Consider the following 21,749-nt stretch of genomic DNA (forward strand, 5'->3'; position numbering starts at 1 on the left):
AGGGGAACCCCTCCTCAAATGATAAGGTAAATGACAGGTAATTGAACGAATAGTAAATGTTGGGCAAGAGGCATTTAAAATATAGAAATAAGGTCAAGGTGTTTGTACGTGTACAAATACTTTAAGGTTTAGTTGATCAAGGTGATGGTTTTTGAAAGCATGGGATTTTGAAAACTAATTTATAATTTGTGATAAAACACAACTGTAAGAGAAAAGGCAAAATCAAGCAAAACCCAAAATATCCCCAATACGAAAGGAAGTGAACCAAATACACGGGGTCGGTACGCAAACCTCCAGTCCTTTGGCCCTGGAATGGCAACAGTGGGTTTCATAGAAATTCTCCGTAGAAAGGAATGTCGGGCCTGGTGTGACAGCGGTCTCCCGGCCTGTCTCCTCACAGAGGAGAAGAAGAGGCGTGTCCAGCACATCTGTCTGGAGTGGGGCCTACGTTCCCAATCCCTTTGAGAACAGTCCCCAAACCTGAAAAGGCGAGGCGTCCCCGCGGCTCAGGGCGGCAGGGCGCTGGGTCAGAGGTGGCCGCCCCCCCGGCCGGCGCTGTCCGAGCGGTTCACAGGCAGCGGGTGGGCCTCCGTGTTGAACACCCAGTCTTCCAGGGACAGCATGTCATCTTCCGAGAACAGAAGGTAGAGATACCTGTGCCGGGCAGGGAGGGCGAGACACGGCCGTCAGTGCTCTGGGAACAGGGCCCCGGGAATGAGCCTCGGGGGCCTCCGGTGCAGGGCGGGCCAAGACCCCAAATCCACTCAGAGGGTGGGGCCCAGGGAAGATGCTGTGCACGCCGAGAAGAGCACTGGGCTTGGGGCAGACAGCCCTGGTCTAATCCTGGCCCTGCCGCAGCCCGCGCACCCAACAGCTTCATTCGGGCCCTTTCCCACCTGCTCTGTGGGGGTCCTGCCAGGACACCGTAGGGCCTGGCTTCTCCTTTCTGTGCAGGGGGCCTGAGCCCGCACTGGGCCAGGCTCCTGGGCTGCTCCCTGTGCCCCCCATGTTAGGGCACTAACATGAACAGGGCGTGGTGACTCCAGAACCCCAGCTTCCCAAGCCTGTGGGTTTTTATGAGAAGGAATGGACCATTCCAGTTCACCAGAAAGGGTTAAGGCTCAAGGGTGTTGCTCTGGGGAGCAGCAAGGAGCCCAGGGAACAGTGCAGCAACGCTGCAGAGGGAAGTCACCAGCTTGTCGACACCATCACCTTCTTCTTAGTTTGCAGAAGGAGCTCAGTTTTATGGAACTTAAGGAACCCGAGGAGACGGGTTACAGAACTGAACTTGTCCCACAGCTAATACTCTAGGCCGGTGGTTGGCAAACTCATTAGTCAGCAGAGCCAAATATCAACAGTACAATGAGTGAAATTTCTTTTGAGAGCCACATTTTTTAAACTTAAACTTCTTCTAGCGCCACTTCTTCAAAATAGACTCGCCCAGGCCGTGGTATTTTGTGGAAGAGCCACACTCAAGGGGCCAAAGAGCCGCATGTGGCTCGTGAGCCGCAGTTTGCCGACACGACCACGGCTTTAAGGGGTAGAGTCCAACCCAGTCTCACTCTCTGAGTAGAAACTGGCCTGGCCCAAGGCTCACCCATGGGGCGGGGTCTCACACTATGCTAAGGCCCCACCCCGAGGGCCCCCTTCCTGTGACTGCAGACCCTGATCTGGGGAAGGGACAGACTGCTGCCCGCCCGCCTCCCTAGGAAAGCCGCATTGTCCGCTGGAAAGAACAGTGACCGAGCCCCGACTCACTTTAGCGTCTCCGCTAGAAAGAAGGTCTGCTGCTTGTTGTCGTGGTTGGGGATGCTACTGTACACGTCTTGGATCCCGGCGAAACCTGCTTCTGTCCGACAGTATTTCTCCAAGGCCTGGGTGTGGGGAGAGGAGAGGACCCCCAAGCTCACCAATAGGCAGGCCCCTGACCCCTCGACGGGGAACCCCTGGTGTTTGTGGAAGCAGAAGGCCGAGCTATTCTCAAGGTTCAGCGCCTGCCGCCAGGCTGGGGGTCCTGATGCCAGGAGCTCAGTCCCAGTGGGAGAGCTGTGCCCGAGCTCTCCACCTGGTGTGAGCCTAGAGGCTTCTCTCTGCCTCTCAGGGAACAGACTGATGTCAGACGTGCCCAGTGGGGACAGAGGAAGGCGCTGGTGGTTCTCATGGGCTGGGTGTGGGACTGTCATCCCAGGCTTCTCCGTGAAGACCTGGTCCCTGGGCTGGAGGTGGGCAGGCCATGGGCTCTGTCTTTGGTGTAGAAATGCATTTCACACCCACTGAGGGTTTGCAGATGGGCACAGAAGCACAAACACTTGGCCTTGGGGAAGCAAGAGACTCTGGCCAGAGAGCCATGACAATGATCCTGAGCAGGCCTGTGCCCACCTGAGTATGACACTCGGGGTGTGGCTCCCCCAGGAGAGCAGTGGGTGGGGAAGGAGGGGAGGACAGAGAAGGCTCAGCATCCATCAAGGAACCTTCCAGAGTCCCCATACCTGCCTCTGACACTTGTCCTAAAGTGGGCATGACATTTCCCACTAGGTAGCTGGGGACAAGAGGAGAGATGGGTGGGGGGAGTGGGTGGGTGAGCAGAGCCCAGAGAGGGCGGGGTGGCAAGGGGCTGGGCTGGCTCTGGGGAGAGAGGAGGGAGGGGAGCTGCTGGCCGGGCAGCTGTTCCTGTTTGAGAGGCGACATCTGAGGCATTGGTCCAGGCTTCGGGGTCAGAAAGCAGTGACCGCATGTGCCCTGGCCCCCTTGGCTGCTGCCCTGTCTTTGCCCCTCTAAGTTTGCTGGCACCGGGCCAGGGCCCCAAGGCTACGGGCCTCGAACCCTCTTCAAGTTCCTGGCTTGACTGTACCCAGCTGGAGATTCCTGGCTCTGCAACTATAACCTTAACCCTTGATTTCTGAACTTTAGCCAGATGCCAACCTGGCTTGACCTTCCTCTCAGCGCCTGAGCCACGGGGTTTTGGACTCTTGACTTCTCAGGGGCACCTGCCACCCGTTTAAGCCTCCCCACCCTCCTTCCACCAGCCCAGCCCAGCCCACTCACCATCACCACTTCCCAGCCCCACTCCCGGTAGATGGGGTTGTGGGTCTGTCGCCATAAGTACATGTAGCTCTCCACCACCTCGGGTCTCAGGATGTAGTAGCTCTCGCTCAGCTGCGTGGCCACGGCCTCTTTGCCGGAGTTAAACCAGAAGGCCTCGGGCCCCAGTTTGGTATCTGTGGAATGACCAACCAGAGGGCCTGGGTCAGACCGTCCACCTGCTGCCCAGGGTAGATCAGGGGGTGATGGAGGGTGTGGGGTGGGTCTGCCTGGATTGCCTGATAAGGCTGAGCCTGGCGGATATACAACTTCCCTCTTGGCCCAGACTGGCCAAAGCAAGACCCTTGAGGCCTCAAAACTTTGTAATTTTAGAATCTGAGAATCCAAATGAACTACCCAGCAGTCCGGGAGACAAAGGTTGGGGTGGTGCTCCCTAACTGCGTATTTTGAGATATAAGCCCTGCAAGATGTTAATCAGAGCTCAGCCAAGCCAGGGTTCCAGGTTTAAACACATTGGAGAGCAGTGGGTTAAAAAAGTAAAACAGCCGAAACCGGTTTGGCTCAGTGGATAGAGCGTCGGCCTGCGGACTGGAAGGTCCCAGGTTCGATTCCGGTCAAGGGCATGTACCTTGGTTGCGGGCACATCCCCAGTAGGAGGTGTGCAGGAGGCAGCTGGTCGATGTTTCTCTCTCATTGACGTTTCTAGCTTTCTATCCCTCTCCCTTCCTCCCTGTAAAAATCAATAAAATATATTTAAAAAAAAAAAAAAAAAAAAAAAAAGTAAAACAGTCTCACTCATGCAGGACTCATCAGCTCCTTTAATGTGCTCATACGCAATGAAGCTTCTCCACAGACCTCAGGAAGCTGCTGTTAGCTCCTCTCAGAACCAGCCTTCCAGAGTTTGGGAGACTGCTGACATGGAGGTGAGGGAGAGACCTGCCCAGAAGATGCACACTCATACTCGGGCAGAGGGAGCGGACTGAGCAAGACTGGTGAGGTCTGGCTTTGCTGCTGCCATTGTTTTGTTCGTTTGTGGACAATTTACTGCCATTCCTGTTTTGTGGATGACCACAATTACATCACCACCACCGCAGCCACCATTTGTGATTTCAAAGGCTGTGCTGGGTGCTTTACTACTTCAGTCCTTAAAGAAATGTGTTCTTGGTGAGGGAGGTGTTATTACCCCTCTACCCTGCATGTGGAACTGAGGATCAGAGAGGCTAAGTAATCTGTCCAGGGGAACACAGCGCGCTAAGGCTGGGCTGGGATGTTACCCGGGATTTGTCTGATGCCCCCTCCCTAGGCTGTGTCCTCTCTCTTTCCCTCCCGAGTCTGACCCTCCAGGCCTCGAGTTTAGAGCATGCGGGTTGGGTCTTCCTCTCTTTAACGCCTGCACTTCCTGTCCAGGTTGGCCGAGGGCCTGGTTCTGGTTCTGTTGTGAGCCCTTCCTCCTCCCCCATGGTTCAGGACCCAAGAGGCCCCGAGTTTGCAGGATGTCCTCCTCTTCTGCGGAGGGCGTCCTGGGAGAGGAATTAGCCAGAGCCAGGCCCTTCGGATCCTCTCCGCTGGTGCAGGCGCTCCTACCACCAGAGAACAGCCGTCTTGCCGAGCTGCTAATGGGGTGAGGGCGAGAGCGCCTCTTGCAGCCGCCCGCGGACGAGCCAGGCTGGCTGGAACAATATGCTCGATTACGCGGACTGTCTTTTATGGTCGGGGCTGATTGTCCCAGACAAATAGCAAGCTTTTTATTATTCCTGAGATTTCCTATTTGTTTATGGTGCCGACAGAGAGAGCTCTTTGAGGGGACTTGAAGACCAATTTTAGGACCCGTTGTGAATTGCTAGTTTTCTGAACAGCTCAGTCAGGACTCAGCTGCTGCGGCCACAGACACAGCTCGGTGGACCTAACAAACCCTCCCATGCTGCTGGCTGAGGGCGCTGGCAATGTGCTTTCTGGGGTCAGGTAGAGACCCCGTCCTGGAGACCCGTGTTCCTGTTCACATTGAACCGACGAGAAAACGGAGGCCACCAGCTGGTGAGTGGCAGAGTGGCACCTGAACCAGGAATTTTTTACTGCAAATCTTGGGTCATCTCCTCCAGCCAAGACTGGGGTTAAACTCCGAGTAGCGGGCACCTCCTGGGGCCCTGGGGGGCTGGGGGTAGCGCTGAGGGCCGCTGTTCAGAGGCAGCACACAGGAGGGGGCTGAGCATCAGGAGACCTGGGTTCTGGCCTGGCTTAGCCACTCACAGCGGTGACTTCGGCTCTGGACTGACTCAGTTTCCCATGTGTAAAATGAAAGTCGGGTTCATGTTCTCTAACGTGACTTCTGACTCTGGCATTTGACTGTATTGCATGAGTGCTGAGCGGATGGTCAAGAAGCGCTCAAGCTTGGATCAAAGAGGGTGATAAAAGGTGGTGCCAGAAGGTGCCCAGCCCCACTAAGTGGAGGGGTTCTGGGGAGGAAAAGCAGAGGTGCTGGGGGTTAGGGGGTCAGGGAGAAGGAATTCTCTAGGCTCGGGAGGCCAATGTTTCTGCCTCAGGGGCCAGAGGACCCTCTGCTCTGTGTCCCACTCATGGGGCCTCGTCATGTGATCTGTGGCCACATCATCCCTGAGCCTCAGTTTCCTCATTTGTGTTGTGAGGCTCAGCAATGACATATTAAGTGCTGAACAATACCTGGCACGCACAAAGGGCTTAATACATCACCCTATTTCCCCTTTAATTTAGGTTTCAACCTCAGTACATAGACAGCATGTCCCTTGTTCAAATTCTGCCTATCTGCAGAAGGCGAGCCTTCCCTGAGACCACGGTTCCCTGCACTCCCCCACTCTGCCGGACTTCCAGTTCTTCCAGGTGTCTAGCCTCGGTGTGTCCTGCCGGCCTGTCCCCTGGCAGGGTTACCTGAGCGGTCGTACGACTCGTGGCACGTCTTAGTGATCTGGGCTGCGAGCTCTCGGTAGTGGGCCCTCTTGTCCTCCTCAGCATCCTCAGCGCCCAGGGCGATCATGCCCCCGGAGAAACAGGCCAGGTGCCCCATCTTGTGGTCCAGGTTCCCCCCGCGCCACTCGGCAATGTAGGTCAGCCCCCCGGGAGACACATTCACCAAGTGGGTCTCTATTGCCTGGGAGCAAGGTGGGAATTGGGCAGGGAGAGGGGGTGTGGGAGGGCACAGGGAAGGAGCGGAGAGGACAGAAAGTGAGTATTTGGAGACAGCAGCAAACGCGGCTCTACCGAGCCCTCCATCCAGGCAAAGGCGGCCCAGACCCCAGCCGGCCGCTGGCCCTGATGGGGCCCATGGGAGCGCTGCCACTCGCCCTGCAGCCTGCTGGAGGCTGAGACATAAGGTAGCTCCCCAGGGTGAGTCTCTTACACAGACCTGAAAATCTACATACAAAACATTTCAAAGTATCTTTAAGAATTATTACCCTCCTTGGTTAGAGAATCTTAACCCGTGGATGGGCTTCAGGGTGTCACAAATGCCCCTAAAATTGTACACGACACTTTTGTGTATGTGCATTTTCTTTTTCTTAAAAAATGGTTTTTATTGATTTTAGAGAGAGAGGAAAAAAGAGGGAGAGAGAGAGAGAACATCGATGTGAGAGGGAAACATCAATCAGCTGCCTCCTGCATGCCCCCTACGGGGGATCGAGTCTGCAACCTAGGCATGTGCCCTGACTGGGAATTGAGCTGTGACCTTTTGGTGCATAGGATGACGCCGAACCAACTGAGCCACACCAGCCAGGGCTGTATGTGCATTTTCATGGGACAAGGGCACATATATTCCATCAGATTCTAAACAAAACAAGAAAACGATAGAAAATTGAGAGGTGCTCTCCACAGTCCCTCATCACACGCCTTCCCTTTTAACGCCCAGGACAAGCCAGGTACAGAGTCTGCAGTGCTCACCACAAGAGGCCGAGTGCCTGGTCCCGGGTCATGCAGTCATACCAGGACTGGGACAAGGACCCCATCTTGGGTTCAAACCCTATCTCTACCAGTTTGGAGCTGTGTGACTCTGGGCGGGTGCTATGTTCTCTCCATGCTGTAACTTCCTTGCGTATAAAATGCGGGTAAGAACATGAACCACTTCATAGGGTCATGAGGGTTAAATGAGATGTGTTGTAGAGCTCAGCCGATCTCCCAGCACAGAGAGAGTCTTCAATAAACGGCCTTCACAGTTCCTCTCCAGTCGGTCTCCTGCCCTCCCTCCTCAGCCCACTGGCCTCTTCACTCCTGCACCCCAACCCCAATGAGTATTTTGTGAGCACCTCCTTGGTGCCAGGGCTGTGGAGGTGCAAGGGATACAGCCCCTGAAGATGGGCCTGGGCCCTGCCTTAGGGAGCTCACTCGTGAGCACAGAGACTTCCCCCAAAATCAATACACACGAATATCACGCTTTGTGATCAGCATTTTGAATGAAACAAATTGAGGGGACAGGCCAGGGAAATGTGGGGAGGGGTCCTGCTTTGCAGTGAGGTCAGAGGTCTCTGCCACGGTGATGTGCGTGAAGCAGATGAGGGTTCCTGTCTCAGGCTTTGCACGCTGCTCCCGTCCCACTGCTAACTCCAGCCTGGCCTCGGGCCTCTTCGGGGTGCGTCCTTGGAGCGGACAGCTTAGCCCACACCACTGCTGCCACGTTATCCTACTATCCCACTATCTTCCTACAAGGTGCTGTCCCCACTCTGCGTACACATGTTCACGTATGTTTCTATGGAACGTGTCTCTCCCAGGACTCTGCGTGGCGTGTGACAGAAGCCACCACCAGCAATCTCCAGCCAGGGCCTGGCATACAGAAGGTGCTCAAACCCAACTTGCTCCCTGAGTGTTTTTTCCTTCTTCTCTGTAAGGTCTGGCTGGTGGGTTGGCTGCAGGGCCCTCACTGGGCAGCAGACGGGGAAGCAATATTGATGGCCAGGCCAGGGCACCTGCTCACGTGGGGAGGCGTGGACAGCTGGCCACGGCTGGGCAGAGCTGGGTCCAGGCAGCTGCTCTGCATCCCTGAGCATGCAGGTGCAGGGGCGGGCGGCAGGTCTAGTCCAGGTGCAGAAACATGGTTCAGTTACCCATGGTTAGTGCTTGGGAGAGAACACAGACATGAGTTGGAGGGGATCCCAGAAAGTCTCACACTGCAGCCGAAAATCTTCATCTTCAAGACTGTCTCCCATAGGTTATTTCTATTTGGGGTTGACCCCAAGCTAAGTAACTTCGGTAAAGAGGAAATGATAACGCAGTTTCTCTTTGAAGAGACAACTGAGATGGCAGATGCAAAGATAAAAATAACAACACACAAACCGAGGCTTCTAAAACGGAGAGAAACACAAGACAGCACGGGCTGCCGTGGAGGGTCAGGAGGCTTAGATCACGGCAAGAGACACAGCAAAGAGCTGACTGAGCGGCAGGCGGTGCTGGAACCCCAGCTCTGCATTTTGAGAGCGGGGCGACTCTGGGCAACGAACGTATTCCGCTTTCCTGAGACCCCCGTTCTTCATCTGTAAAACGAGACTAATTTCTGGGCGGGCTGTGAGGCTATTCAGAGGCTCTGGCTTCCTTAGCCTCCTGGATGGGACCCTACCCGCGCCTCCCCCTGCACCCGCCCGAGAGGGCCTTTGGCAAGCCAGGCTCCTCGGTGAGTTGGCAGCTGGTAAGTGGAGGCAGGAGCACTGCACCTCGGGCAGTCGGACCCTGTTTGCACCCTGCCTGACACTTGTGTGATCTTGAGCCTTTCTGAGCCTCCGTTTCATCACCTGTGAGATGGGGCCTAGGGCACTAAATGTAGTGCCCAGAGAAGGCCAGAATGACCTTGAGTGCCTAGTCCCTGTCCTTCTTGTCCTTTCTCCCATGACCTTGGGGGTTGCCCAGTCAGCCTGTCTGAAGCCCCCATGCCCACCGAGATACTGGTCTAACCTGCACACTACACTGCCCCCAGCCCCAGCCCAGCGGCTTCCCAGGCTGTTGCTTGGGTCCCACCCAGAGGTTCTGATGTAACCTTGTTGGGGTGCAGACCGGTCATTGGGATAAACATTTTTTTAAACTGATTTTTAGAGAGGGAGGAAGGGAAAGAGAGAGAGAAACATAGATGTGAGAGAGATACATTGATCAGTTGCCTCTTGCATGTGCCCTGATGGGGGGATCGAACCTGAAACCTAGGTATGTGCCCTGACCCGGAATCGAACCCTGGACCTTCTGGTGCATGGGATGACACCCCAACCAACTGAGCCACACCAGCCAGGGCTGACCATCAGGGTTTTTAACCCTTTGCACTTGCTTGCTTTTTCTCGATTCCTTTATTCTAATGCTAACCGTGTCGAGTCACACTCGACATCCGAGTGCAAAAGGTTAACAGGCCAACAAGGTTGACAACCACCAGAAGGTTCTTCAAAGCCCCAAACTTGGCATAGGCCCAGCCCTTACCAGGGTCAGAGACACTGCAGGGGAAGATCAAATACAGGAGCAAAGCCAGTTGTCTCCTATTCAGTCAAGTGTTTCCATAAAGCTCCCCGTTTGCTTAAATAATTCATGGCCATTTCTTCCCCTGAAGCCTCAACTACAGTGCGCCTGAGGGCAGGGAACTAGGCTGCTCGTTAACTGCATGTGGGTGGCAGGAAGGGCAGCACACCTGGCCCCCAGCGGAACCAGATGCGACAGGAGACACTGGCTGTGGGCTGGGCTCAGCCATGGAACCTCGTGGACGGGGCTGAGCCAGGCTGAGCTGGGACTGGAGTCCCAGGAGCTGCTTCATGACTGAGTCCTGGTGCCTGGGCGCTGGGCAGGGGAAACTCATGACTGAGGCTGTAGCTTAAGAGTCCACAGCCCTGCAGGCCTGTTTCAGTGTGCTTCCTTTAAGCACTGCCATTGCTGGCTAGGTTCATGTGATCGGAGGGCAGTGAGAGGTCATCCATCCATCCGCCCATACCCCCCACCCACCCACCGGCCATCCTTCCACCACCTCGCTCTGGCTGCAGCTCTGCCAGTTCCGTGCTGTGAGGCTTTGAGTAAGTGCTTTCCCTCTCTGGGCCTCGGTTTCCATCTCCATAAAGAGAAGGGACAGAACTGGATGCTCCACTGACAGAGGCCCCGCCCACTTGGATGTACTAGCTGTCGCCTCTGGCTTGGCAGGAAGACGGCCGAGGGTCTTGCTTTAGCGCCTCCCGCGTGGGGGCTGCCAGCCACCGCCTGCTGCGCTCTGGGCTCCGACACATCAGCTGAAGCCTAGATACCGAGGTTTCTGAATCAGACCGCCTGCCGCTTCCTGCGAGGCCTCAGACAAATGAGCGCACCTCCTCGCGCCTGGGTTTTCTATCTGTGAAACAAGGACGCTAACAGGCCCTAATTTCAAGGTGTGGAGAAGAGTTATGAGACAGGTGTGCAGGGACTGATGGGCGGCCGCTGTCCTGTGGTTCCCCGGCCAGCGCGCTGTGGGGGATGGGCGGACAAGGCCCTGGCGCTCGGGCCTGTGTGAGCATGGGAGGCGGAGGACCGGGAAGGTGCTGTCTTACCGTCAAGGCTTCGTAGTACATGTCTTTAGCCTCCGTGTCTGTCTTGGCTGACATCAACCAGGATTTGATCAAATATTCATAAAAGCTGTCCCCGAGGCCTCCAACCGAGACGTGGTCTGTGAGGGGAAAGCAGACAGAACATTATCTCCATCGCTGAGGACCAGCGGAGCGCATATCTTGCCCACTGGGCTCCTGGCCTGGGTGCTGCGTGCGGGCGGGGCGTGAGGGTGAAGCAAGCGTTTAATCAGCAGCCCCCCAGCCCGGAACAGCGGCTGAGAGAAAGACACAGCCTGCGACTCGGGGAGCCAGGCCTTCTCCAGAGCAATGGCCCTGCACGCAGGTGCAGGGGCTCAGCCAGGGGCTATAAATCATGTCGCTCTAGCAGGCCGAGGACAGCAGGGCTCTGGTTATTAACTGGAAATGAGCTGCATTTCTTTAAAAATATAATCTGGTGGCAGGGAGTGGAGATTTTTATTACCTGGTGACAAACATGGTAATTAATGCTGGGAACGTTCCTAAAAGGCCACGAAGAGGAGGAAGGAGAGGCTTGATTTAGGCGGTCAGGGTACAGAGCCTTTCTGGAAAAACTGAGTTTAAATTTAGCAAACTGGGATGAATGGAGTTCAAAGGAGCAGGGGGAGGACAAATGGGGTTGAGGACGCCCCTCTCTGCCTGGTGGCATCGCCCGCAGTCCCCATGGAGCAGGACCTGCAGGCTGTGGTTGAATGAGGAGGCATCTCCACCCAGGGCTGTCCTGGGAGAAAAATGGGGTGACCGAGGAACCCTTAACCACAGAAGCAAGACACGGACAGAAAACACTCACATGCTTTAAAAAGTAACAACGGGGAAACATACAGGCATTTAATGATATAACGCAGAGCAAACGCCAGTTCCCTGTTATGATTCACTTAAGCAGAGAGACAGAGGAAGGGGGGGGGGGGGGATGGATTAAGGTAGGGGTGGCGGAATGGGAAGAATATTTTCAGCTCCTTTGCAGAAACAGTAAAAAGAGAAAGAAATAGAGAATACACCGACAGCTACCAGGTCCATGGTGGGCTAGGAGTTTTATTGTATTATTTATAACATCTTCCCCTGAACCTTGCAAGGTGAGCACTATCAACCCCATTTACCAGACGGGAAAATGAGAGCGAGCCTAAACCGCTCATCGGAGGCCACCAAGCTGGCAGAGCGCTCTCTCCGCAGCGTCACACAGTCAACCGAGGCGAAACGGAAGATGCACAGAGAAAGGACAGGGCACAGAGGACCAGGGTGAAGGCAGCCGGGGACCGGGAAAGGGCTGAGAGGAGGCCCCCGCAGTGAACCAGCCCTTCGGCCCTCCACAAACAAATCCTGGCCAGCGAGGGTTCAGGAATGGAACAAACACTGGCAAAAACTGGAACCAACCAGATAAAGCCTGAGCCTTGAGGAGTGGGAGGGGGTCAGTGTGGGCTGGGCTTTGCCAGTGAAGAGGGAAGAGAGAACCAGCACAGCACCCCCCTCACCCCCTATTCCTTGCCACAGCTTGGGCAAGCACAAAGGGCGGGGCGGGGTGTGCCAGGCCCAGCATGTCCATGGCGTGTCCATGTTGGAGAAGGAGGTCTGTGTGGAGCAGGGATGGGGGGAAGGCTGTAAGCAAACTGAGTCAGAGCCGCTGAAGCTCACAGCCCACAGAAGGAGCCCTGGCTCACAGGTTGCAGCCGGGCACTGCCACCTCCACACTCATCTCCTGGCCCTGCCTCCCCTCCCTGTTTCTCCACCCCCCAAATCCCTACCCCCAGCCTTCCCCTGCCATTTCTCACCTGTGACTACCCCTCCACCACCTTGCATGGCTAGGCTTCCTCACGGACACCTCAGCTTCCTGCCCTCAGAAAGGCTTCCCCTGTGCTCTCAGGACCCCTTCCCATCCCATCCCTCCCTGCAGGGTGGCCATGAGGGAGAGGGAGATAAGGCGCGCGCGCACACACACACACACACACACACACACACACACACACACACACACGGCCTGGCCCGGGGAAAGCACCCAGTGGTTAGGAAAGCCTAAGAGTTCGGATTTCATTACATGTGTGTCGTGGAGCAGGGCTTCACCTGGCAAGTGTGTGCCGGAGCGGAGAGCCAGGTCGCCAGGATTCCACAGGCGGCTGAGACCTGACACCCGCGTGGGGAGGTGTGCATCGTCCCTCAGGGGACCTTGATTGAAGTGGACAGTTCTCACTTGGAGGTCCCACTGCTTTCTAGCTGCTGTGTGAGTGTGTGTGTGTGTGTGTGTGTGTGTGTGTGTGTGTGTGTGGTGTCGCTCAATGCTGGGTGATATGCTGGGAGAAGCATAGGCCTGGGAATCAGAGGCCGGATCTGCTATTAGCTCCCGGCAAGCCAATTCCCCTACCGGTCCTCAGTCTTCTCCAGTACAATGCTTTTAAAAGGGGAGCCCGAGTTGGTGTAGATCAGTGGTTGGCAAACCGCGGCTCGCGAGCCACATGTGGTTCTTTGGCCCCTTGAATGTGGCTCTTCCACAAAATACCATGTGCGGGCGCGCACGTACAGTGCGATTGAAACTTCGTGGCCCATGCGCAGAAGTCGGTTTTCAGCCTGGGCGAGTCTATTTTGAAGAAGTGGTTCTAACGCCGAGCCACACTCAAGGGGCCAAAGAGCTGCATGTGGCTCGCGAGCCGCGGTTTGCCAACCACTGGTGTACATGGGCCTTAGAGCAGGCGGGTTCTGCTGCTTCCTGACCACGTCAACACTCATCACACCGGGCAGCAAGCAGCAGCCACCCTGCAAGCCGGCCGGGAACTCTGCCTGCAGAAGAGCACGCACTGGGGAGGCTGCCAGGCTGGGGCTGACGGGCAGCTCACGCTCCCTTTTGGGAGAATCCAGACCTGCCACTTCCTTCCCACCGAGGAGAGAGTGGGACTCAGGCAACGGACAAGGAGGCCGAGCCCTCCGGGGCTGGCAGCTCTCTGAGCTCTCCTCCGTGATGGGTGCCAGCAGGAGCCTGGCGGCTTCTCCGGCTGAGGTCCTAGCAGCCAGAGGTCTTGGTCTCCCCTGTTTCCCTGAAGCTCAGCTTCAAGCAGGAGTGGGGAGCTGCCAAGAGCACCCCAGTTCCTCCTTTGCCTCTCTAAGCTACAATTTCTACGGTTGCAAATCGGCTAAACAGGATTCAAGGAGAAAAAAGAATGTGAACACACTTAGCTTATGCAAGTAGGGAATGTTATCATCTGGAAAAATACACAATCACAAAAAAACACCCTGATGAAAACCTGAGATAACCCCAGGCGCCAGAGCCAGGGAAGGAGGAAGCAGGCGCCCGATGAGCGGGCCTTGTAACCCTATCTGCTCTTTAGCAGGCTGTGGATTCGTATTTTATTAATATGAAACAAATGTTCACACGTGACCGGCTTTGCCCAGCCCTGTGACCCCTGGCGCGGCCTGAAAAGAAAATTATGCGTCTCGGTGGGGCTCCCCAGTAATTTGCCAAGGTAGCTGTCAGCTGGAAGCCACACCCTCTCCTTTCCTGGGTTTTGCTGCATTGTCCTGGAGCAGCTGAGGCCAGCAGCTGGGCAGTTTATCTGTTTGTCCAGTCAGGCCTCGCAATTAAAAGCAGTACAGTTATGGAACTGTCTCTTCCTGTGGCCATAATCTGTAATTCAAACCTTCGTTTTCTCCTGCACTTTTGGATTTCATGGCATGTTTGGTTAAAAATACTGTGCGTTTCTAGAAGTGGTTTTTGCAGGAGGCCGCTTGGGAGTGAGGTCATCACCAGGGAAACGTCCTGGGTCGAACTTTCTGGGCCTCTAGACCTGCGGATCAGGGAGGCTGGGGCTGGAGGGACAAGGCCCCTGCGGCCTCCACCCCCCTGCCGGGCCCTGCCTGCACGCTGTTACTCATGGGCCCTCTTTCCTTTTGAGACAACCCGTCTCCAGCAGATGAACTGAAATCTGTTTCCTGCAGCTGTTGACCATTACTCCAACCCCCTCCACAGTGCACAAATAACATCTCCAGTTCTGCTCCCATTTTGCAGGAGAGGAAACCAAGGCTCAGAGATAAAATGAACCCCTGTCACTCCCGGCCATGCAGTAATCAGACCCATGTCTCCTTTGACGCCAGCCTGGCTGATGCCTAACAGCTGGGGCAGGAGGGGGTGGTAGAGGGAGAGGGGCCCTTGTTTGGGCAGAGGCAGCGAGGCGTGGGCTCTGGGAAGGCCCTGGAGCAGGGCCCACGGAAGCTGCTGCCACCAGTTTGTCGATGAGCACAAGACACGACCGGGGCCTTGGTCAGGGGGCAAGGTGGAGCAGGGCTTCTCAGCAGGGGCAGTGCCAGGGGCCTGGAGACTTTTCAACACTCTCCGCCTGAGTGTCCCCCTAAGCCCCTTCTGTTTCAGCAGGTGAAGCTGGGGGCTGTGAACGAGGCTCCACAGGTGACCAGGTGACCAGCATCTCTGGCTGAGAAGCAAGTCTCTGCACGGAGAACAGCAGGAAGCCCTGGGACCAGTTCTGGCACGTGCCGGACACAGCAGTAGATTCGTGGTTTTTATATCGCTGTATTAGTTAGGTTCTGCTTAAGTTTTAAAATCTAAAGTTGAGGGGGCTAGGAGAGGAACACTCCTGGAAGGGTGAGGGATGATGGCGGCGTCAGCGGGCACAGAGATGGAGGCTGTAGCCCTCATGGAGGCTGGAGACAGCTGGCCATAGTGAAAGCTCCCCCAGCTACCCGGCGGGGCGGGGCATCCAGGCGCACTGAGCGAGTGACTGGTCTGTGCCCTGCGGGGGCCACCCCCGGAAGCTGGGCAGGAACCCGCTGAAGGACGGGGCGTGTCTCTGTACTCACGTTGTATCCAGTTCCCACTGACTGGACTGATGAAGTTGGGGTAGAGGCCAAATGGCTTGTCGATCTTCCTGAGGAACTTCCGGATGTGCCTGACCTGCCGAGAGATGGACACCAGGCACACCTTCACTTTTCCGAAGAAGCCAGCCCCCTCCCAGCTCGCCAAGGACCGGGCAGCTGGTTCAGACCCCGAGGAAACCATTCCTAGGAGGCAGGAAGGGGGAGCTGTGAAACCAACAGCAGGCTCCAACCAGAGCTGGTGGGACGGCCTTGACCTGTGCCCATGTGCGGGCGCTGCAGGAGTGCCACAGGGGCCTGACTCACCACGTCTGCACTGACCACTCTGCCCGGGGTCTGCCAGGCTCCCTACCCCCCGCCACTCCCCCCGCGTCTCCCCATCTCACCCCTTCCTCACTGCATGTTGCTTTTGGCGGGGAGGGTCTTCATGGGAGGGAGGATTCATTTAAGGGATGGTAGCTGTTTTGTAAATACCATGCCTTTTTGATAGGTCAGAAATGGTCAAACATTGGCAATTTCCTATGGTTAACCTGGTAATATGTTCTTTTTTCTGACACCATAGGAACCATTCCAGAGGGGAGGCCTGGGCTCCTCGATACACCATAGGCCCCTTTTAATAACATTTCTCAGCTCCTCTGAGCCATACTGTTATACACAACATCTCCAATCATCGAACGACTTATGTGGTATTACTAGCTCAGTTTAACAGACAAGACACCCGGATCTTAGAGAGATTCAGTGATTGCCATGGCTACCCAGTACGTGTCAGGGCCAGGACAACTTCTGACCAAACGGCGCAGTCCCTGGGTCCAACACGGGCCATGCAGCGACGTGTAGCGGAGGCTGCCCCACCTGAGCAAGAGGAAGCTAGGTTTGCAACCTTTGGGGAGACCAAGGGCAAGGGGGCTTTGGGCTATAAAAGCGGGAAGGCCGTATCCCTCATGGATACATGAAACCCTCCCAGTGCAGACCTGCGGGAGAGAAAGGCCCGCGGGGACCGTACTGTGTAATGCTCACAGATTCACCTGCAGGGCAAGGAGCAGGGAAAGCAGCCTTTGACTGTCAGCCCTTTCTTTTCAGGGGACGGCATTGCTTCGCCACGTCAGATTTCACATCCATTTATGCTAATGCAGTCCATTATGGGGACAGGAATGCGCTTGTACCTGACTTATTCCCGGCTGTCCTGGTGATAAGCAGTGGAGCAGGCTCAATGAGCTCCCCCAGAGGGTGCGGGCGCTTCTAGAATTTGGGCCAATTTGTTGACTGCCAATAATCGCCTCTGTGGGAGGCATGGCTGGGGGATGAACATAGCTGGAGAATGTAAATGTAGAGGGAGACAGAGAAACGGAGCGTGGACCCTGGAGGAAAAGCCCTGTCGTGTTAATCTGCTCTTGAATGAGCGTGGGCTTTAGAGACAAGAAGTCCTGGGTTTGAAACCTGGCTTTAGCACTTCCCAGATGGATGATCCAGGACAAGTGACTTAACCTCTGAGTCTCAGTGTCCTTCCCTGTAAAATGAGGATGACAGGAAGACCTGACTCCTAGGGCTGTTGGGCGGATTAGAGACACTCTAAGGTGCCCAGCACACAGTAGGTGCTCAGGCAGTAGTAGCTAATTACCTCCAGACTAGCCAGGGACTAGAGGGAGCTGCTCGTCCTTCTCCATTCTGAGCCGGCCACAATCTTCCTGGAGGAGTTGGCTCAAGAGCAATGGAAACAGAGCGGCTGGGGGGGAGGGAGGACGTGGAGGTGGGAAAAAGGATCAGCCAGTAAGATTCATTGGGAAGTGGGATTAAACTAACCTTTTGAGGTGGAATGTCACAGGGAGGCAGAGTCCTCTCCATACAAGGTCTGACAATGTGATGGGCTATTTAAGGGTGATAGTGAGCCCCAGTACAGAGGAAATGATCAAAGATTTGAATTGTTCTTCTTAAGTGTTTTCTCAAGAATGTGGGTGGATTCCCACACTGAATAAGCAGTGCTCCTAAACCCCGTGTCAGAAAGTACATGAGCACTTATTAAAAATGCAGATCCCAGGGCCAGGGCCTGCTGGGTGATGCTCTGAGGCCGGCGGTCTAACAGGACACTGGGAGCCACAGGGGAGAGAGTGGCTCTAGGAGCTCCCAGCCCCCTGGCTAACTAACCATTAGGGGGAAAAGAAGGCTTTGGGAGTGGGGCCCTCCAGAGGGTTCTTCTTGGAGGGCGGGGCTTCATCTCCCTGCATGGAGCCTGAGTGTCCTCTGAGGGTTGAGGGTTAGACCCACGGTGCCACTTCCAGACAGTGGGACTGCCGAGGCTGGGAGAAACTGTCCCTCTGGAGGGCCTCACAGAGGACCGCAGCTGTCAGATGGATGGCAGCCTGGACGCCATCGCTCAGCTTCCCCGGGGCCTTAGCCAGCCTGGTGCCAGTGAGAAGGAGCGGCCACGTGCCTCTCCCGGAGATGGAAATCGCTTTGCCAGCCTGCTGATGGCATGAGCTAGTCGGGCATCTGGAAGGAAAGGCCAGGCAGATCTCGCAGGAAAAAGCTAAATGTCTCTGGAAAGGCGGCGTTAGCAGCCGGTGGCCCATTCCTGCCAACGGGAGCTGGTGCCTAGGTTTCCGCCGCTGCGCTTTCTGCAGACCCACGTGCGGTGGTTGCCAGAAGCTGACACATGCCGGCGAGAACCTTCTCCCGGCAGCTTTGTCTCTTCCCTGCCCTCTGTAGGGTCCCGACGACTCCCCGTGCTCGCCTTCCCTGCCACCTGGGATTGGGTACGATCAGGTCTCCCACAGTAACTTAGGGGGCTCTGTGTTCCCCATACACCACCGTGCTGATCTGGGAGCCTTTCCTGTGGCCTGCAGGGCTGAGTGCCCACCCCTCTGCTCTCTGTGGGGAAAAGGCGGAGGGCTGCTTGGGGAGGGAGCAGGGAGAAGACTTGCCTTTTCAGCGAAGACCTGGTTGCCGGAGAGCTCACTGAGGTGTAAGAACTCCAAGTGCAGGGATCCAAACTCTGCCAGGATGCTGCTGCTCCCGGTCGTGGTCCAGCCCCAGCTCCTGTTGGAGCCACTGGAAAGACAGAAGTAGCCATCGTCACCCCCACGTCCCCCCGCCTCCGGCTGGCTCCTCTACGGAGGGTAACTCCCCTGCTTAGTAGGGGAAGACCTACTGTGCCAGGCACTGTCCTAAAAGCTTTAGCCACATAATGTCAGTTAATCCCCCCTGGGGGTCTGTACTAGTAATAGACCCATTTTGCTGATGAGGACACTGAGCTTGAGATGAAGTGACTTGCTGAAGGTCATTTGAACCCAGGCCTGTCTGACTTGCAATAGTCTTTGTCCCTGTAAGACTGGGCTTGAGCAGGACAGTAGCAAAGCTGTCTTGGTGGCCAAAACATGGCACACGTGCTTTGCTAAATTATAGGTGATATCGGTAATGCTGTGATGGACCATAAAGACCCACAGACACTCCATTTCCACCCTGTGGCTGAAGGCAGCCCAATTGCTCAGTCAGTGGCGCTGCATGGAGAGGGAGGGTCTGAACAGCGGCAGATGAAAAGCAGGCCCTTTTCTCTCCCCTCACTGCCAATGCTGCCCAAGGACACAATGCCCCCCTCTTAGAGTTTCATGGAACCCGCACCTGACAGGCAGGCAGCTCTGATACAACCACACACCTGGAGCCTGACCCTGGAGAAGCCAAGGTTAGGAGTAAGAGAAGCAGGGGCCTTGGAGCAAAGATTTCCTCACCGGTGAACCATGCGCTTCTCAAGAACCTTAGATGAAGTAATGAGGTATATTAGCACGCCGCCACCTCGCCAGACAAGGCTGTCAAAGAACTGCACACACTGGGTGCTTTCGAGGAGGAAGAGTGCAGCCCTCGCTGGTTTGGCTCAGTGGATAGAGCATCGGACTGTGGACTGAAGGGTCCCAGGTTCGATTCCGGTGAAGGGCACATGCCCGGGGTGTGGGCTCGATCCCCAGTAGGGGGTGTGCAGGAGGCAGCCGATCAATGATTCTCTCTCATCATTGATGTTTCTATCTCTCCCTCTCCTTTCCTCTCTGAAAAAACAAATTAAATATATATATGGAGGAGTGCGGACGCAGGGCCTCCAGTAACCCTCCCACCTGCCCCTTTTACAGATGAGGAAAACAAGGCACAGGGCAGTAACGTCACCCACGGAGATCACACAGCAAGTGAAGCAGCTGGGTCCCAACGCTGGGCTGATGTCCTAACCACCTAATCGCCATGCTTTTAGTTACATAATAATAAGCAAGGACGCTGCCTTTCCAGGTGCTTTCACTTAACACCTCCCTGGGGTTCACAGCCAGGAGTGTTAGCCGAGAGGCCCCGGGTAAACCATTCCTCCTTGTGTACTTCGTTTCTGCACCGGACAAAGTGGGCAAGGACAATACCTCCCAGTCTCCGTCCTAGGGCTTTTGTGGGGGGTTAGAGAGAAGAGGAAGGTGCAGAATGGGGGTGGCCTTGGGCCAGCTGCTTCCTCTCCCTGTGCCTCAGTTTCCTTATATGCATCATGATGATCTCTCCTATGGGACATTTAGGACAACTTGGGGCAGGGACAGGGATCAACCTCCTGCTGCAAGAGATTGTAAAGGCGGAGGACGGGGTGGGGACAGAGTGGGGTGGAGTGAGCTCCCCATTTGCAGGGGCTCCAGGGTGCAGTGAGCGTGAGGGAGGCTGGGGGAAGCCCTTTGCTTCCTTGCTGTGATAGCTCAGGCTCCCAGGAACAGCCCGCCTGTCCCTCTGCCTCCTAGGGTGAGGCCTAGGAAGGCAGGCGTGGGTGTGGGAGGTCACAGTTTGCCACCTGAGGTGGCAGCTTTTCCTGGGGTGGGGCTGGGGCTCCCCTTCTCCTTTCTAAACTCCATTCTCTGGCCTGGATGTGGTTTCCAGGAGGGTCAGAGACTCACGTCTCCTAGCGTCTAGAAAGAGAGGACACTCGTTTTGGGATCTTTGGGGGCAGGTGACCTCAGTAAACATAGAGGAGACCACCGGTCCCTTCTTCCGGTCTCCATTTCCTGGGGCATTTCCCTGATTTGGGGGCAGGGGGCAGGTGGGGAGGGATGGGTTCGTAGAGAGGGGTCACTTGGCTCCTGAATAATAAATAAAACAGCTTCCGCTTATTGAGCTGCTACAGATGGCGGGCACTGGGGAAAGCTGCCTGCATCATTATTTCATTTACAGCTCACAGGTAAAGCATCATTAACTCCGATATGCAAAAGAGGAAACTGAGGCTCAGAGAGGGAAGTGAGTTGTCGAAGGTCACCTTGGTAGGTGGTGGGGGTGGGATTCAAACAGATCTGCAGGGCACCTCCTAAGGGGTGTCCCACCCAGGTGGCCCTGCCTCCGCCCGGAGGAAAGGGGAAGCTGTCCCCACTGTCCCTCTTCACAAGCGAGACGTCGCTCCAGCTTGTGATCTCAGTGGGCAGGAGGTTTCCTGAATAATCGGTGCTTCCTGCCCTTGCAGAGATTCAAGGTACAAAGAAAGCCACCATCCGTCTTTTGTTCTCATTCCCCCACAGGAGCCTTCCTCTCCTCCGCCCCCCAATGCTCACCTCCCTGGAGGGCTTTCTGAGCCGCTCTGCTCTGGCCGACAGGCCATGCCAGCCAGGGCCGAGCGGGCGGCGGGCAGGGGCCTTCCCTCTCCTGCTTGGCTCCAAATGCTGGCTTCCCCGCTGATCTCAGGCAGGTCGGTTAATCTCTCTAGATCTCAGTTTCCTCATCCGTTAAATGACAGTACCCACACCTCATAGAGTCATTGTGAGGTATAAATTATGCATGTAATTACTGTCATTTTGTCATTATGTAATTATGCACATGTAAATTATGTGTTGTTTGCTAGAGTTATTAAGTTCCTGATATGTGCCAGGCAGCTGTGGTATCTTATTTTAACTTCACCTCTAACTTGGGAGGGTAGATACCATAATCCTTATTTCATAGGTGGAGATGCTCAGGCTCAGAGAGGGGAGACACTGTCTCCAAGGCCACACAGTAAGTGATAAAGCCGGCAGAGCTGAATCTAAATCCACCCCCAAATGCCTCTTCTCTGAGCAGCAGACAGCGCCCGGAGGTCCTCTGGTCAGCCCTGTGAGGCCTGCAAGGGTCCTCTGGTCAGCCCCTGTTCTCTCCCCTGTGGGAGGGGCCGCTCCACAATGCCCCGCCCCAGCCTGGCAGAGTTGTGTGTGTGCCTGTGTGTGCACTCCTGTGTATGATGTAATCATTAACTTTGCAGCCAGACCTGGATTCTGATTCTAACTTCACTTTGCTGCCGAGTGACCTTGAGTAAGATACCTCACCTCTCTGAGCCTCAGTTTCTTCACTGGTAAAATGGAATCCATGTGGTGGTTGTGAGACTGAAAAAGAGAATCTATGTCACAG

General features: G+C 55.5%; 1 protein-coding gene across 1 annotated transcript in view; it reads right to left on the reverse strand.

Moving 5' to 3' along the window:
* Window positions 1–21,749, reverse strand: part of MAN1C1 (mannosidase alpha class 1C member 1) — a 125,637-nt gene continuing 103,888 nt past the window's right edge. The window contains exons 6-12 of the mRNA XM_079776377.1: window positions 18,299–18,425; window positions 15,366–15,459; window positions 10,539–10,654; window positions 5,944–6,163; window positions 3,046–3,218; window positions 1,759–1,874; window positions 1–654 (exon numbers count right to left, since the gene is read on the reverse strand). Of these exons, the coding sequence (XP_079632503.1) occupies window positions 528–654; window positions 1,759–1,874; window positions 3,046–3,218; window positions 5,944–6,163; window positions 10,539–10,654; window positions 15,366–15,459; window positions 18,299–18,425 (973 nt within the window). The 3' untranslated portion in view covers window positions 1–527. The remainder of the gene's footprint in view (window positions 655–1,758; window positions 1,875–3,045; window positions 3,219–5,943; window positions 6,164–10,538; window positions 10,655–15,365; window positions 15,460–18,298; window positions 18,426–21,749) is intronic.

This window comes from Cnephaeus nilssonii (genome assembly GCF_951640355.1).
Source record: "Cnephaeus nilssonii genome assembly, chromosome: 7".
NCBI lineage: Eukaryota > Metazoa > Chordata > Mammalia > Chiroptera > Vespertilionidae > Cnephaeus > Cnephaeus nilssonii.